Source organism: Exophiala aquamarina, assembly GCF_000709125.1.
Source record: "Exophiala aquamarina CBS 119918 chromosome Unknown aczIA-supercont1.11, whole genome shotgun sequence".
NCBI classification, from domain to species: Eukaryota; Fungi; Ascomycota; class Eurotiomycetes; order Chaetothyriales; family Herpotrichiellaceae; genus Exophiala; species Exophiala aquamarina.
Window position 1 is genome coordinate 762,949 of NW_013550577.1, and position 17,580 is coordinate 780,528.

General features: G+C 44.4%; 8 protein-coding genes across 8 annotated transcripts; 4 read left to right on the forward strand and 4 right to left on the reverse strand.

Moving 5' to 3' along the window:
* Positions 1-274: 274 nt before the first annotated feature.
* On the reverse strand, positions 275-1,069 carry A1O9_09920 (4-oxalocrotonate decarboxylase; the record flags this gene model as incomplete). Its single annotated transcript, XM_013401261.1, has 1 exon — positions 275-1,069. One exon carries the CDS (start codon positions 1,067-1,069, stop codon positions 275-277), a length of 795 nt encoding a protein of 264 aa, XP_013256715.1.
* Positions 1,070-1,462: 393 nt separating this feature from the next.
* On the forward strand, positions 1,463-2,398 carry A1O9_09921 (2-hydroxy-6-ketonona-2,4-dienedioic acid hydrolase; the record flags this gene model as incomplete). The annotated part of the gene is made up of 1 exon (XM_013401262.1): positions 1,463-2,398. The coding sequence occupies one exon, from the start codon at positions 1,463-1,465 to the stop codon at positions 2,396-2,398; it is 936 nt and encodes a 311-aa protein (XP_013256716.1).
* A 221-nt stretch (positions 2,399-2,619) lies between these two features.
* A1O9_09922 (2,3-dihydroxyphenylpropionate 1,2-dioxygenase) lies at positions 2,620-3,651 on the forward strand (the record flags this gene model as incomplete). Its single annotated transcript, XM_013401263.1, has 1 exon — positions 2,620-3,651. The coding sequence occupies one exon, from the start codon at positions 2,620-2,622 to the stop codon at positions 3,649-3,651; it is 1,032 nt and encodes a 343-aa protein (XP_013256717.1).
* A 529-nt stretch (positions 3,652-4,180) lies between these two features.
* Positions 4,181-5,794, reverse strand: A1O9_09923 (3-(3-hydroxy-phenyl)propionate hydroxylase; the record flags this gene model as incomplete). The annotated part of the gene is made up of 1 exon (XM_013401264.1): positions 4,181-5,794. The coding sequence occupies one exon, from the start codon at positions 5,792-5,794 to the stop codon at positions 4,181-4,183; it is 1,614 nt and encodes a 537-aa protein (XP_013256718.1).
* A 626-nt stretch (positions 5,795-6,420) lies between these two features.
* Positions 6,421-8,489, forward strand: A1O9_09924 (uncharacterized protein; the record flags this gene model as incomplete). The annotated part of the gene is made up of 5 exons (XM_013401265.1): positions 6,421-6,618; positions 6,671-7,114; positions 7,168-7,231; positions 7,352-8,291; positions 8,345-8,489. 5 exons carry the CDS (start codon positions 6,421-6,423, stop codon positions 8,487-8,489), a joined length of 1,791 nt encoding a protein of 596 aa, XP_013256719.1.
* A 1,196-nt stretch (positions 8,490-9,685) lies between these two features.
* Positions 9,686-10,462, reverse strand: A1O9_09925 (uncharacterized protein; the record flags this gene model as incomplete). Its single annotated transcript, XM_013401266.1, has 2 exons — positions 9,686-9,876; positions 9,961-10,462. The coding sequence occupies 2 exons, from the start codon at positions 10,460-10,462 to the stop codon at positions 9,686-9,688; spliced, it is 693 nt and encodes a 230-aa protein (XP_013256720.1).
* A 3,449-nt stretch (positions 10,463-13,911) lies between these two features.
* On the forward strand, positions 13,912-15,628 carry A1O9_09926 (uncharacterized protein; the record flags this gene model as incomplete). The annotated part of the gene is made up of 4 exons (XM_013401267.1): positions 13,912-14,503; positions 14,559-14,812; positions 14,863-14,972; positions 15,037-15,628. The coding sequence occupies 4 exons, from the start codon at positions 13,912-13,914 to the stop codon at positions 15,626-15,628; spliced, it is 1,548 nt and encodes a 515-aa protein (XP_013256721.1).
* Positions 15,629-16,843: 1,215 nt separating this feature from the next.
* On the reverse strand, positions 16,844-17,194 carry A1O9_09927 (uncharacterized protein; the record flags this gene model as incomplete). The annotated part of the gene is made up of 1 exon (XM_013401268.1): positions 16,844-17,194. A coding segment is annotated over one exon (270 nt), but the record flags the coding sequence as incomplete, so codon positions are not given.
* Positions 17,195-17,580: the final 386 nt, after the last annotated feature.

Sequence of the window (17,580 nt, forward strand, 5' to 3'; positions counted from 1 at the left end):
GTGCGATAACTGGTTAGCAGTGACACTAGAGGATGCGAGGACAACAACTATAGTTATCCCGAACTATATCTCTAGCCTGGATACAGGCACGAAATTGTGATTTGTGTAGTCCTCTATTGATTAGTGTTCTCCTTACTTGGAGACAATCTTTGGGCGGAGCTCTTAATGTTTTATATTGGAAAATAATATAAAGATTTTCAGACGAGATGTGGTTGAGAACACCTTCCTTCAAGAATCAAGATCATATCCATCATTTGTGCCTAGTATTGTCACTTCAATCGGTAGCAAAAGCTGCTGTTACGTCTCCCAGTCCGTCTATGTGCGCTTTATAGGTTTCCCCAGGCTCTACAGCCACCATCGGACCCAATGCACCAGATAGAACAACGCTACCGGCTTTCAAAGGGAAGCCACGTTCATTCATGACTCTGGAAAGCCATACCACTGCATTCAAAGGGTTTCCTAGGCATGCCATACCAGCTCCTGAAGACAGCACTCTTCCCTCCGATGATCCACTTGAAATAGTCATGGCGCAATTGCGCAGATCTAAACCATCGAGCTTCCGTACAGGTGTGCCCAGAACATAACCTGACGAAGATGCATTATCTGCAATCGTGTCGACTAGTCTAATATCCCAGCCTTCAATTCGACTGCCCACAATTTCTAGCGCGGGGACAACATAGTCTATTCCCCGGATCACATCTATGACAGTCGTTCGTGGAGAGTCAAGATCCTTTCCAAGGATAAATGCAATTTCTGCTTCGATTTTCGGCTGTTGAAGGCGAGACATTGCAATTGGAACACCCTCAGGGCATTCCATATTGTCCAATAGAACCCCATAGTCCGGCTGATCTACACCTATCTGTCTTTGTACCGCAAGTGAGGTGAGACCAATCTTAGATCCAACAATTCGAGCACCTTGTGAAACCTGTAGATCAATGTTATGTTTTTGAATTGCGTAGGCGTCATCGGCATCAAGCTCTTTGAATGTTTCCCGAAGAGGACGAATGAAATTGCCAGTGCTTTGAGCACTCCTAAGAGCCTCCGCTGCTTGTGTGATAACGTCAGCCATATCATTCCACAATTAGAGTAGCTAACTTAAATGGCCTATAATATATACAATCTCTGTGTAATTCTAGGTTTCTATGTACTCATTGAATTTGGCACCACATTATCCCTGCAGGAAGGTTCGTGGTTTGGTTTTCTTGGAAACACTGCCTTAGGCAATCAAATGCCGTCATTCGCTTAGTGCTTACGGACGGTAACAGCCTTGAACGCTGGTATTGGCTGTATCACATCGTATAGTACTCTATCAGCCATAGTTTGGGAACAGCCAAAACCCGACCAATACCACCGGGAAAACTACGAAATCCAGGCTTTTGGGATAATGTGGTCCTAAAGCTATCCACCATATTCATTGGAATCACTTTTACACTCACCCATGCGATTCCCGGGCTAACTTAATATGCCTATACGTCTACCAGAAAAGGATTATTCACCAAGCGTGCCCTGGAATTTCGACGTTATTGACCAAAAGAGTACAATGACTTCAATTACTGCCGAAAACACGAGTCGTTTTGTGACAATTAATGAAAATGGAGCCATCTTGCAAGTGCACTACAACGATTGTGGTAAAGGTGAAGAAACAGTCATAATGCTTCATGGGTCCGGTCCTGGCGCTTCTGGATGGGCCAACTTCCACAGGAACGTTGAACCACTTGTTAAAGCCAGATATCGAGTATTACTCATTGATTTCCCTGGCTGGGGCAAAAGTGACTCAATTGTCAATTCGGAATCTCGAGCAGCGTTGAACGCTCGAGTTGTAAAGGCTATCGTCGATGAGCTTCGTCTCTCCAAAGTCCATTTGGTAGGGAACTCTATGGGCGGGCATAGTTCTGTTGCTTTTACTCTGGAATACCCCGAATATGTTGGTAAACTCGTTCTTTTGGGTGGTGGGACAGGCGGTGTCAGTCTTTTTGCACCCATGCCAACAGAAGGAATGAAGCGTGTCACTGAACTGTATCGAAATCCCACTTTGGAGAACCTGAAAAAGTTCAACGACATTTTCGTGTACGACAGCTCGGCACTTACAGAGGATCTGTTACAACTACGTCTGGAAAACATGCTTTCTAGAAAGGACCATCTGGAGAATTTCCTGAAGAGTTCTATTTTGAATTCTAAGCAATTTCCAGATGTAACTCCAATTCTTCCGGACATTCAGAAGGAAACCTTGATTATCTGGGGTCGCCAGGATCGTGTCATGCCAGTGGATGGTGCACTGCGACTCGCAGCAGGGATTCCAAATTCAGAAGTCCATTTGTTCAACAAGTGCGGCCATTGGGCCCAATGGGAGCATGCCGACAGATTCAACGACATTGTGATAGGTTTTTTGAAGACATAAAGCTATTTACATGTGACCGGGATCTGACTGTAGGGCAATAGCCACTTTTCCCGCCTTGTACTGTCGTTAAACCACATTTTCCAGTTATCATGCCACAGCCGAGTCGCCATAAAAGCCAAGTGATAAGTCACCAGCTTTTAACCTGAATCTATTCAAATCTGTCTGCCATTCGGAAAGAAATAGTATTGCTTCTTTGTTTATCGATCTACTATACATTCAATATGTCTGGCTTTCTGCAATGTTTATCGCATACACCTCTGATAGGATTGGTCAATCCTGCGGAGACCGTCGTGGAAGAGATCAGGAACTACACTGAAAAGGCCCGACAAATGATTGAAGACTTCGATCCAGAGCTTGTTGTCATATTCGCACCTGACCACTATAATGGCTTCTTCCATGATGTGATGCCGTCATTTTGTGTGGGGATAGAGGCACACGCCATAGGCGATTTCAACACCTTAAAGGGACCACTATCCACTGCATCGGAGCTGGCGACTAAATTGGCCGAATTATGCATAGACCATGGTGTGGACATCGCGACTTCACAGGGAATGCAAGTGGATCATGGATTTTCACAACCTCTGGGGTTATTGCTCGGCGGAATTGACAGATATCCCGTCATACCAATATTCATAAATTGCATTGCTTCGCCTTTGCCAACTTTCAAAAGGGCTAGGATACTGGGAAAGGCAGTGGGGAGCTTCTGCAAGATGTTGAACAAAAGAGTTCTCTTCCTAGCTTCCGGCGGATTATCTCACCAGCCGCCAATACCTGAATATTCTACTGCTAGTGAAGATGTGCGAAGTCTGCTCTTAGGGGCAGGAAAGAACCTCTCAACAGAAGCTCGGGAAGCGAGGACAAATCGCACTATTGACGCAGCTAAGCAGTTCGTGTTGGACCAGACCACGTTACATACCCTTGCTCCAGAATGGGACCAAGACTTTATTGATACCATTGCCAACAATAGGATATCGGCCGTTGACGAAGTGGAGAACCAGTATGTTACTGAGATAGCTGGTGCGTCGACGCATGAAGTGAAGACATGGGTTGCAGCGGCCTCTGCAATGTCAATGATGGGTCCATATGAATCCATCAATCGTTACTATCGGCCAATTCCTGAATGGATCTCTGGGTTCGGTGGCTTGACAGCCAGATCACTGGATGAGAAGAGAGTCTGTGGTGACGACGTCAAAGCGTCAGAGTCCACGCCAGCTTTGAATACGTACATAGCGATAGGGACTCCAGTAAAATAATGTAGGGTTATACCTGAGCTGAGATTTTGTACTGGAAAGTTCCATTCCTCGTCTAGCATCAAAACAGTGAAACGCATGGAATTCATTGGTACCTATCTGGAAGCAGCTACCACAATGGACAAATTGTCAGTTCTCGATTCAGCTATATACCTCTGTGAACTGCAAGACTTTGCGTTCAGGTTTGCGGACTGAAGTCTATGTAAGCCAAATTGTCGCATCCAGCTAAGGATCCAAGATCCCAGATGTTTATTTTGCAGTTGAGCCGTGATACTTCCAACTTCAGCAGCACAACAGTCCTCTCTTTATTTGATCTTCCAATTCTATTATCCTTCCTTTCTGATTACTTCGATCCGGGAGTCATATGCACCGATACCATGCAGAATGCCGTATAAACCACAAGGAACCAGATGCCGGCGAGGAGGAGGGGGGCTTGGCGCTGCTGGAAGATGAAATAGTGGCATGAAATAGTGGCTATCGGATTCATTGAGCCAGGCTCAGGGGCTCCTTTATCAGAGTCTATCGCTGTAATTCACTCTTCAACTGCCAGGCCAATTGCATCGAAAAACCGGTCAGAAACATCCCCTATCGTTTGTGGAATAGCTAAAGCTCCAACAACACGATCAGGTCGTATAATGGCAATTGAACAAGGATAACTGCCAAACCACTTCTTCAGCAGCCCATCCTTGCTATCACCAATCCGAACAATATGATTTTCTCTTTCAGAGGATGCTTGGGGGTTCATCATTTGGCATGACGGTAGTACCTGAATAAGTGTAGTTCCTAGCCGCCTCCAAGCAGCTATCTGCGCGGCAGTCAGACCCCAGATTGGGTCACTTCCCCAGGAAAGCAATGCGAAGTTGTTGTGTCCAATAATGTCATCTAGCCGGTGTTCCTTCTCGAAGTCGTCATCTCTGAATATAAATGGTTGAATAAACATTGTGCCAACCGGAGAACGAGGGTCCTTCTCAGGGACAATCGCTGCCCCTTCCGCATATCGTGGCATTGGCTTAAACCTCATTTCCAAAAAGTATTGCTTTGCTTGAGGTAGATAAGATAAGCACCAAGTAAGCGCATCTCTGAGCCAACTCAGCCAACGGTATGGCGGGACGAATATTTGGCCCGTGAGTACAGAAAGATCGATCATTGCTTTTGTATGGCTCCGACGTTCCTTTTCATAGGTGTCCAAGACCGCTGGATCCAAAGTCCCTTTAATGACTCGAGTAAGCTTCCAGCCAAGGTTGAAAGCGTCTCTAAGACCGCTGTTGTATCCTTGGCCCTGCCAGACTGGCATGACGTGAGCGGCATCCCCAGCAAGTAAGACACGACCATGGCGATATTGACTTGCTAATCTCGCATTATGAGTATAAACCCGACGGCGAATGACCTCGATATTGTCAGGGTTAGGTAGAACTTTTGCTAAAAGTTTTCTCATATTCTGCGGTTCACTCAGTTGCTCTTCTGTCTCGTCACTCATTACCATAAATTCGAATCTACGAATCGAGTGAGGTAATGCAGCAGAAACATAAGGACGCATAGGGTCGCAGCAAACATAGACATTGGGCAGGCCTAGTGGATCGTTGCGAATATCGACGACTATCCATTTATCTGGGGATGTCGTACCCTCGAAAGAGATATTCAAATGCTTCCGCACAAAGCTGCTACCCCCGTCGGATCCGATGAGGTATTTTGCGCGAAAGCTTTCCTTGTCCGTGACCACTGTGACACCCTTCTCATCCTGATCCACAGACACCAGTGTATGAGAAAAGAGTACCTCCACATTGGGAAGCTTATTTAAACCTTTGAAAAGGACTTGATCAACTTCAGGCTGTACAAATGCATTGCGACGAGGCCACCCAAAGTCCAAGGTAGTTGGCTGGAAATCGGCAAAGCAGCGTCCTCGAGCGGTCAGGAATCTCAGTGAATGGTTTGGTGTCGTATGTGGAAGCACGTTTTCAATGAGTGAAATAGATTGGATCAAACGAAGCGATTCGTCATCTATGCCGATAGCCCTTGGGTAGTCGATGATCTTATCAAGCTTCTCGATCACCAGAATGTGTACTCCACATATTCCAAGGTAGTTTGCGAGTACAAGACCTACAGGCCCTGCACCTATTATAACAACATCGGTAGTTGATAATGGCATCACGCGCTTTGTCTGCTCATGCTCTATGTCTTGGATGCTTAGAAACCTCGTAGACGATTATTGTTATATTGCGAATCTCCATATTGCAGCAAACGGTTTCGATGGATGGCCAAGATGGTGGGGAAAAGGATAAACCACAATACCCGGGGTCGGGACGCGCAGAGTTATATCAAATTCCTCCCACAGATCTCAATGCGTACCGGAGTGCGCTCTACTTGGCGAAGGATTGTCTTCTTTAACCTCTCCGCACATCATCTAAATTCTTATGTGCATCGTAGAGTACGGACTCGGATTCGCAATATGTCCACCACAATATCCGGGGTGCATGGGGATGCGAAAACCACAACATCCGGGGTTCATGGGGATGTGAAAACCACAACATCCCGGTTTCATGGGATATGAAAACCATATTATCCGTGAACATCTGATTATTCGACGCATACATTTACATTCGCCAGTGGGGACTGTTACAGTACATATTAAGTGACCGATCAGGGCGACGATATATTTCCCTCATCAGTGAAAGCCTAAGCATTATTGTCGGCCTTCGACCTGTCTTAGGTCCGATCACCAAATTTTCTACTTTCCATCACCGAATTTTTATCTCCTTGCACTATCATCGCGTCATGGAAGAGATCAAAGAGACCGAACGCGATCATCGTGAATTTGGGCCTGCGCTAGTGTCCTCTCCATCCACAAGCAGTCATAATCCTGATGACAAGACATCTGATCTCGAGAAGAATCCAAAAGTGGAGATTGAGTATAGCGACCCCGAGCTACGCGGGGATGATACGGTGACTCTCAAGACATGGGTCGTTGTTGTGGTAGGACAAGTCTTCCCACGGAATCTTGAACGACTTTTGACCGTTCTTGCAGGTTCTTGCAATGTCTTATGGAATCTCGTTCTGGCCTGTCTCGTTTTTTAGCATAATTCAATCTCAAATGGCAGTTGAATTGGGCGAGCGAGCAGCCGAGGGAGCTTGGGTCACAGCTGCATATAGCTTAAGTGGTACAATCGCATTCATGGTTTGCGGCGCTAACAGCGACCTATTCGGCCGTAGAGCGTTTATCTTGGGTGGCAACGTCCTTGTGTTGATCGGATCGATCCTCGGGGGAACAGCTCACTCACTTAGACAGATCATTGCTGCCCAGGCTTTTCTCGGATTCGGAGGAGGCAACTGCCAGATAGCGGCATTTGCGCTGCCAGAGCTATTACCTAACAAGTGGAGACATATCGGGGTTGTTATAGCTGACGCCGGTATCTATGTCGATCTTATCATGGGCCCTGTTGTATCGCGTATTGCATTTGCGAATAATGCGGTATGGCATGCATACACACATTTTGATACAAGCGTATGCTGACAGAGTTCTAGTGGAGATGGGGCTACTGGGGTGTGACCATATCCCAAGGCATCTCATTTGTACTTCTTCTATCCTGTGGTTAGTCTACGAGCGGTATATTGTGTGTTCGCATGGACCATACTGACAAGACGGACAGAGTTTCTGAACTACTCACCTCACATATTTAGGTAACTAATCGCCCTAATCTGAATTTAGTATACTTCCCACCGAAGCACCCTAGAGGCATCCCTTGGGATCGAGCTCTTCGAGACCTTGATTACGTCGGCATGGTTAGCTTCATTGCCGCTGCGTCAATGATCGTATGCGGTATCGTCTATGTGCAACTGCGGCCCGCAAATTCACCTATAGTTGTCGGACTACTTGTGGCCGGATTCACATCATTGATAATTTTTGCGCTTTGGGAGACCTTCAACAAAAAACTTAAAGAACCCCTCACACCAACAAGACTATTTACCGCAAATAAAGGTCGGACCCTAACCGCTCCTTTCATCTGCAGCTTCATCGCTTGTATGTTTTACTACGCAACTAACTATACGTGGCCGACTATGATCAGTGTATACTTCACGAACACATCTACTCCACGGTCTACTATTAACTGGCTGTCCACGGTTCAGGGTTTTGGAACGATGGCTGGAGGAGCGCTCTTGGCCCTCCTAGGGAAGTATATTGGGCACTGGAGATGGCAGATGGGTATCCCTATCACTCTCATGACCTTCTTCGGTGCTATGGCTGCCTACGTAACGCCAGAAAGGCAGGATCTGGGAATTTGTTTTGCTTTTTTGTGTTCGACGTTCTACGGGTATTCCCAGTACTTGTCTATTACGTGGGTTCAATTTGGCGCAGAGCAGACAGAGCTTGGTATTGCGGGTGGACTTGCTGGCGTTGCCAGATATGCAGGCGGTGCAGTCGCAGTCACAACGTTTTCGACCATAATGTTGACGGCTCAGACCAGTTACGCAAATACTCATGTCGTTGCGGCAGCAGAGGCAGCAGGTGCCTCTGCTGACACTGCCAACGCTGTCCTCGCTGCCCTTCCCATGGGAGCTGCCGCTCTAGAGAAAATACCAGGGTTGACTCCAGCCATAGCTGAAGCGGCCGGTTCAGCATTCGTCCAGAGCTGGGTGGAAGGCGTCAAGTATGAATTCGTGCCGAAGTTTATATATTCAGGCATACTGACATAAAATATAGGAAAGTTGCATTTTCGTCAATCGGTTTTGGCAGCGTCGCAATTATTGCTTGTTTCTTCTTGGAGGACATTGGGCCAAAGATGAATAATCGAATTGAAGTCTTCCTAGAAAATGATACTCAAGCACAAAAGAATGTGTACCACTAGTATCAAAGACTCGAAAGATGTTAGCGTCTATGAACGACTTGAGTCTGTCATTTCTCCTTCACAGATACTTCATGTTAGGCCTCTCTAATGAGGCTGTCTGAACAGATGCAATGCCAAGTCTCTTGGCATTCTGCACACAGACAGGGGGCTGTGCCAGCAGATAGCTTTCAACGTCTCTTCAAGACGTTGAGTCTATGTGGATAGCTACATCCAGGTCTGAACGCAACAGTGTTGTTATCTCTATCGATTGCTTCTCATCAGAAAGCCCCTAACAGTTCCCTTTTTGATACTGGAATTTTGCGAGGGCATCCACTTCCAGCGCAGCTTGACCACTCATCCCAGTGTTTCGCAACATGCTTCAATGTATGCCCGGGTTAGAGGATGTAGCGGTAGCAGAGAGTTTCGACTGGGACACTATGACAAACATGGATGTCACATCAGACAGATCTGAAATCACATAAATTGGACAGAGGTTGATATCGTTGAGCGGACATTCTATGTGGTAGGCTGGCATCTAGTCCCGGTACTCTAGATCTTTACATTACCTCCAAGTGATTTGATTGTATCCATGGAGGTGTCATTGCGGCCACTTCCCTCGCGTTCAATATCCCTATGGAAGGCCAAGTTCAATAGGATCTTTGCTGCGAGCTTTCATCCACTGCTTTGAAACAGGAGAGGTCCAATGGAAAGACCAGCGAAGACAAGTTCAGCGGGCTTCCTACCGCCCCTGGTTCCTCTGCCACTCGAGAGATTTGTGAACTTGTGATCTATTCATCCATTGTAGTAAATAAATTTTACTATTCAAGAAGTAACTTAGGCTTGTTGTGATATGAGGCTCAACCAACTATCAGAACATTGGCGAAAGCCTGATGGAATGATTCCGCCTGCTTTGAAATTGTACGGAAGCTTCCATTATTATACCTTAGTGTTTATATACTTCTACCTCCTCAAGAAGTAGGATAACAATAAATTAATGCTTCCACTGCAGTAATCTACAACAAGACTGATCGGTGAAGTCACCGTAGGAGCTGCTAAAGGACCAGGCAGGCTCTTCCCAATTCCTCTTCTTTACAACGAAATGACTAGCGCAAGTCCTGTGCTACGCATATAAGTGAACTAAGGAACATGAGATTGCTGAGCTGAGACATCGGGCCTCACGTTGTGCTTGGCATTGTTATTCGAAGTCATCTGACTATTTAAGCAGTCCAACCTCCAGAGATTTCATAGCAGGCGGCCGTTATAAATTTCGTTTCATCACTCAACAAAAATAGTACCAGATGAGCAACTTCATCTGGATCTGCGATGCGGTCAAAACACTGATACTTGGCAGTCCTTCTGTGGAGTTCCTCTTCCTCAATATCCTTCATAATGGGTGTTTTGATAGCACCTAGGGTAAGAGGAGAAGATGTTAGCAACATTGCTTGATTCATGGAAAAGTTTGCCCCATGATATCAGATAAGGAAAAAATTACCTGGTGCCACGCAATTGATTCTTACTCCTCTCGACCCCTCCTCGCGAGCCGCAGTCTTTGTCAAGCCGAGCACGGCGTGTTTGCTCGCCACATACGGGGCCTGTGACTGCACCGCAACCAGCGAGGCAACGCTTGCAAAGTTGACGATACTACCACCTTCCTTGATGTTGTTGAGTTGGGCACGAAGACAGTTATATATACCCTTGGCGTTCACCCCCATGACGAAGTCCCACTGGTCCTCGGTAGATTCACGTATGGGGACTGCATCACCCAGTACGCCGGCGATATTTGCTGCTCCATCAAGTATTCCAAATCTCTCGACTGTGGCATCGATCCACGACTTGACAGCGGAAGTAGAGCGAACATCGAGAGTGGTCGTCATATGCTTTTCCTGGCCGCCGGGGAGCGATATGAGCGCCACTTCCAAGCCCGCGGCGTTTGCGTCAGCGAGAGAGAGAATCGCGCCTCGAGAAGCGAGCATGCGAGCGGTAGCCAGTCCCATCCCGGAGGCGGCTCCAGTAATAGCGATCTAAGACAATATGTGAATATAGGCAATGGTGGATGCAAGAAGAAACAACGGAAGTAAAGATAACTTACAACTTTATCCTTAAGCGATGTCATAGCTTTGTTCCTGTGCGAAGAATAACTTCCAAGAAATAGAAATATATCTAGATGCCTTTACTTAGGAAAGAGTCCTTTGAAATAAGGATAGATCTTACAAGTCATTCAATTGCATTCGACTAAATACAATATGGAAAAGGTGGCATATCTGACCGTGTGCTCGCGAGAGTGTCGAACAACCTAGTTGCCCAATTAGCAAAGGGAAGTAGCTTTCGAGTGAGTCGCTATTCGCTACTCTTAATCTACGCCTCTTTTATTTAAGCAGATACATAATAGTCTTTGTACATAGTGCTGAGGCGGCGCCACGGAGTACTTGAAGTCCTCCCAATAAAGAGAAGATGAGTCGATATGGGTCCCCGGCTATTGTGGTTTTAATATTAAGGCCCGTATAATTTAGTCTACTAGAGAGCTCGATTTAAATAAGGAGTGCTCGATGCCTAGTTCTATCCTATCTACGGAGGTATATATCTCTCTATCGGTAAATTAGCAAAATTCCTACGAAAATTTCTATAAAATTATTAGGCTATTAAGAATCTACCCTTTCAGCGTCGCTTTTAGGCACTTAATAGCGGTAGTACTCTAGTTAAGTACTTTAGTTATGGATACTAATTAAGGGTACTAATTAAGGGTACCAATTAAGGGTACTAGCTAACGGTATTATTTAAGGGTGTTATTTAAGAGTGCTAGTGAGGAGTGCCAGCTAAGATCGCTAGCTAAGAGTAACTTAACTTGTATCCCTGACTAGTACTCCTAATTAGCACCCTAATTCGGACGGGAATTTAGGCTATTTAGTGGAAGCGATATATACGCCGCAATACGGGTGACGCTAACGACATCTCGAACGTCTTTCGAACTATCTACGAAACCCGAGAATTAGGATTCGTACGATTAATAGACTAAAGAGCCTAATGAGCTAAGAAATCGGTAGGTAGATTAATGCTACTCTATACTCGGTATAATATTAGATCGATAATTCAGTATTTTCTATAGACTAAAATATAGTAATCGAGAAAGTAGTTATACCTTATTAAAGTATCTTAGTATTAGGAATACCCTAAGAGGCTTCCTAGTAAGTATATAACTAATAGGTCCGAGAATACCTCGTACTTCGTACGAGATTCTAGTCTTTATAAGCGATCCTTAAGGGCTTACGGACCTATTGCCTAATACTTAGGCGAGTTTAACTAGTAGGACTATTTATAGAGAGGCTATGTACTCTTTAACCCTAACGTAGGACTCTATTAAGTTAATGTTATCTTAGTAGTGTTACGAACTAGGTTACTTAAAGAATTACCAAGGGAATCAAGGCACCCGCCTAAGGGGAGAAGTTAGCCGATAGAGAACGAAGCTATATTACGTAACCGAATAAGGCTAGATCTCCTAGATCCCTTAGATCTCGTAGATCTTAAGAGATCTAGGGAGAGCTATAAGATCTAGGAGAGCTACTAGTACTATATATATACGTTTACTATCCTCGTAGAGATAGATCGTAGTTAAATTCGTTAGTAATCCTATACCTATATTTTAGAATATAGTCTAACGATTTAGTATTCTCTTTATTATCTTAGTTAATACTCTAGTACCTACTCTATTAAGAAACCCTACCTTAGTTAGAACTACTTATAGCTCGGATTATAATACTAGGACTTACTAGGCTACTCGGTCTAAAATATAGACGTAGGTCTTAATTATCGAGACTATATTCGTAAATAGTCGTCGACTACGATATCTTATTATATTTAAAGGAAATACTCTTTAGTCGACTTAGTTTACCGACCCTAAGATCCTAGACTACTTATATATAGTCTTACTAAACGGCTAGACCTTAAATAATATTAGATTAGTGTTACGGGTTAAATCCGTATAAAGCTCTAGAGTACGCCCTAGAGCGATTATTCGTAGTGCACCTTTAGGCTGTATAACTATATAGCCGAAGCTACGTAACTCCTCCCTATCGATTATCTCCTAGGAAACTATACTAACCTACTATAGGAGAGGATAGGGAGTATTTCCTTTATTCGTATAGTAGTTAGATTTTCTCTTTTCTTTTCCCTCCTTAGCTTTAGAATCCTCGTTATACGGTAGTTAGACGAATTACTTTAAATTCCTAGCTAAACCCTTATAATTAGCCTAGTTACGTTAAATATTTATCCCTTAAACGGTAACGAATAAGTATCGACTTCTTCTTCTCGATAGGTATAAAAGTTATACTACGCACGAGTTTATATAGAAATATTATATAAATCGAGTAGTACTAGTCTATTTAATACTTTATTTAAGTTATATTCTCTAGCTACTTAATCTTGCTTACTTTTTACTCCTAAAATATCGCTATAGGGATAAAATCGCTAACTTAGTAAGGTACGACGACGCCTCGGCCGTAAAGAAGAGTAGATTTCTTAAAACGTATAAAAAAGTAAGTAATAAGGGCTTATTATATCGTATTCGTACGGAATGGAATATAGCTAGTATCTACCTATAGGACCCTCGTAAAGTTATTCGATCTTATTAAGTCCTATAGAATAATTAAAATCGTTAAATACTACTAACTATACTATCGTTACGTAAATAAAGTTAATATCTATTAATAGAGATTTGTACGCCGCTTACTCGACGCTAAATTCGATAGGAAACGGAGTTAATTTCACGACGTAAGACTATTTCTCGATTAGTCCGTTTACTACTTTAAAAAACCGGCAAGGCATTAGATTAACTACAGTAGGATATTACCCTAAAATCGTAGTAACTTACTATTCAATATACGTAACTAGATAAGCTAGTTACTAGGAGATAACCGCGTATTATAATTAACTATAATGAGGTCTTTGTAAATATCGAGACGATTAGGTAGGCAAGGGAGGGTATAGAGGCATTAGAGGCGACGACGAGGTCTTCTATACGATCAAATACTACAAATACTACGCGGAATAGGTAGTTAAATGACGCCCTGGCACCATTCATACATCAATTCAGTGCTAATGAGTCTATATAATTAGTAAATCACGATTGTATTACTGTGGTGGCAAAAAAGACTGCTGTTTCATTACTAGGGTGTTTTATTACGTAGTGCCCAGACTTAGTTCCCGAGTTTTACGTAACTCTAGATTAAGTAGTCCGTAATTCCCCTTAGTTTATATAGTCTGCGGGGAAGCTTACCCTAGCTTGCCCTAGCTTGCCTAGATCTCCGTTTGTTTCGCCGGCGTCGCCTAGATAATTTCTGGCAAGGTATCTCTTATAGCTATATTTTCTCGTAGCTTCACATTTTCCATCACTTTCGACGGCTTCAACGCCAACCTCATCGAGAACTCAACATTCCGCATCGTATATACAATGAGTCGCAACAGCACTGGCGAATGGAAAGATCGCTTCACGGAGAGACAGTTGGAGCGAAAAAGGCATGTTGATCGCGTTGGTCAAAGAAGAACGCGAAACCAGTTGAAAAAGACAGTAGCCGACCTGACTGACATGGTTGAGTTACTGACGCAAGCCCAAGGCAACGTCATCATTGATCGCCTCATGAAAGAGAATGATGAACTACGAAGCAAGCTAAACGATTACAAAACCAAAATGTTTTCAATCCAACAGCTGAGCAGTGACTGTATGGATGAAGCTGAGGCAGCGGACAAATTGGCCAGCGCCAAAAGTAGTCGCAGCTACAAGGACGAAGCTACAATCGCCATTACTCTTAAAGCACTAGAGGACTATCTAAACGCGTTCTCCCATAAACTTCCATTTATCACTAATATGATTTTTTACCGCATAGGAAGATTGGAGTCATCAACACTAGAATCGGATGCTCTTTCAGCAAGAGAGCTAATAGACTCAATCATGTCGTGGAAACTCACTACACAGCATGGAATAGGCTTCGAGTTTCTTCTTTCCAGCCTGGGTCTTGACAGGGAGCCGTTGATGCTAACCACAAGTACGAACACCCAAGGCCTCTAACTTGTGACTCGATTCTAACCACGAGCGTCTAGAGCGAGTTATGGATGTCGTAAAACGCAAAGACTTTTATGAGATCATTCTAGAAGAATTGAATGAAACGGGAGAGTACATCTCTCCCTTCGCGCCGGACGCTGTCGACTACGAGTCTGTATATTGCTCTGAAATGGAACGTCAACGACGTGCAATTCTCTTATGTGCATACGAAATCATTATCCGCTGGCGCACTCTCTTCGCCTCTCGTCTGGAGTGTCACGCACAATTTTGGGGCCTATACCGTCTCTTCATAGTTAGATGATCCTGTGCTTTGTTGCCAATCTAGTGCTAACATGTTACCAGCTTCTGACCTTCCCCAGTGAAGAGAATCTGGACAAAACGCCCATATGGATGCGACCAAGCAAAGCACAATTGACGTTTAGTCATCCCGGTTTTATCGACCTTATTATGTGGTAGGAAGAAATCCTTGGCTCTTCCCGTATATGCAGCAGCGGATGCTGATGCAAATGTTTGTAGGCCTAACTTGCGAAGTTATCTCCTTACAGGGTGGCAATGCCACAATATACGAGCTTGTTGCGTCGCCTTCGTCCGTTGCTTGAAACTTTGCAGCATTGATCGCAGTTCAATCACGGCGTCCCTTGTTCTTGCCGCTGACGGATCTGGCATAGATCTCGACCCAATGTACGCCAATGCCATTAGAGATTTGAAAAATTTTCATGTCAAGGACGACTTAGTCCGCCTATTTCCAGAAATGACTTGGTGCTTTCAACCTGCTGAACAGGATCCAGAAACGATAGTTGTGTCTCGTATGGCTGATGCTCGAGCGGATAGCACATTTCCAGTCAACAATGCTAGAGTTTCAGTGAATGATTGCCTTACTCCAGGACTTTCCAGCCACATGAGTCAGCCACCGCTTAATCTCGCGGATTTGGATGATCCCACTTCCATCTTTGGGTTTGTCGATTTAAGAACGGTTTACCCTCCGCCAGTGCAGACTTCTCTGTTTGGAGGCTCTGACTTTATGCTCGAGACGAGCCTCAGCAACCTCATTCAAAACCAAGATACGGTCAACGCCACAACTGAAGTCCGGACCCAAAACTCTTTGTAAATCACGACCTGTTTTGGATAGGAAGATTCAATGAGGCTGTTGGTCGATTCGACCTTTTAATTCATGCGTAACATTTTTGTAGGGATGCTACGCATTACGATCTTTTGTAATCCTTTTATGATGTTGATAGCCTTATAATTTGGTAGATCTTTCAGTCACTGCCTACTGTCAAGTGATATAGACACTATCTGTTGGTATTTTGGGGCTGATTGAGTGCTGTCGACCTATAGGGTCGGAAATGGGGATCAGATCCGCGATTCCTTTTTCTCTCTTCCTACTACGAGGAGTTGAGAGATTTATACCTGTTCTAGTCTAGGCACCAAACCTATCCATACAGGCTCCAATAGGCGTCGAGACAACGTCTACTTATAATGCTTGTGTTCCAGAGCCTCTGTAGTGGTGTCTTCACTAGAGGCCAAACGAGAACCCATGTCAGATTCCTATCGGGATGAGCTTTATTTTGGTACTCGTCGCTCACCACCGGGTGTGAAAGCCTCGACGCCCCAATCTAGAGAAATTCCTAACTGTTAAACGGTGAGAGATTATGGCCGGACTTCACCATGAACTAGACGAATAGCCCATCGAATGTCGAGTAGTCACAACTCACATAGCTAGGTAGATTCGTTGTTTTCAACCAATGCCCAACTTTGGTCTTCTCGTTGGTTCCACTTGATAATACCGCTCAATTACTATCCAACATATAATTCCTGAGAATCTAGTATCGAGTATATAATTTCGCCGTCGCTTATCTTATATAGAGTTTCTAGTGTTTATCCTTCACAATAAATATCGCGTAGCCTAGAAATTTACTTCTATTATAGAAGTTCCGATAGGTGCTGGAAATGGCTGTTAATGTGAAGTCTTTAATAGAGTAGCTCGTCTCACGTCATCACGGCGAGGTATTCGATAACAAGGTGTAAACAAGATGCAAAACCAGTGGAATCACGACAGAGGGTGGCAATCTCTAGAGGTATAGTTACTTGGAATACCCAACGACAGAGTGATTACATTTGAAGGCACTCATAGATCATCTTCTGAGGTAAGGCTTTAGAGGTCCAAAAGGATAAACGGCATAAGCACGTCAGCGTGTAATACGGGGTATGGACCTCGGAAAGGTGTGCAATTCGCTTGCTCCTTGAATTCTAACATGTGAATAATCCGAATGAATGGAGAGATATGTCTTTCTTCGCCATTGCCTCTTATTACGACCCAAGGCCTAATCTCATAAACAGCCACTCCGTGGTGCAGCAGCATGACATTCTTCCAGACCGCCTGCGCTAACATGGATTCCAATGTTTAACCAGTAGTGTTTATTTTCTTCTCATCACTCCCAGTGGGCAGGGTCCAAAGAGGGTGATGTCGGCCGTGCTCGGAAGATGCACCTCCACGTTCGAAATGTTTGCAGAGTGCAATTGTGCCTGACAACATCCGTGTTATGGGGCGGGGAGGAGAATTGAATGTCCTGCGTAAAACGTCCGTTGAGGGAGGAAGGAGGAACAGTGTGCCTTTGGTTCTAACTAGGCCAGCATCGAGATACTGTCGTTCAGCTTCATTTGGCTCTTGCGATCACGGGTTAATCAGGGACTGATACATATGCCGAGAAAGTTATGTCCGTTCTCAGGGTTTATGCGATGTGGATCAAGGAGCAAAGTATGTCGAGAACGAGATAAAACTTCCTCAGGACATCCATAGTTAAAGCATATTCGAGAGCAGACGATTATTCCCTGCGCCGGCAGGGTGTGCCTTTTTTGTCTTGGCACTTTTTACCCCATCAAAAAGTAATGCATTTAGGGCATCCTTATGAATTTAAATGCCTCCTACTATCTAATTACTATGTAGATTTGCATGAAACTTTGCAAAACAACCCTTCTTGACACATAGATTTACCTAGCACTGCTTGCATCCAGTTCCGACCTTTTTCGACCGAGTTGTAGGGGTCCGCGGCGGAGCAT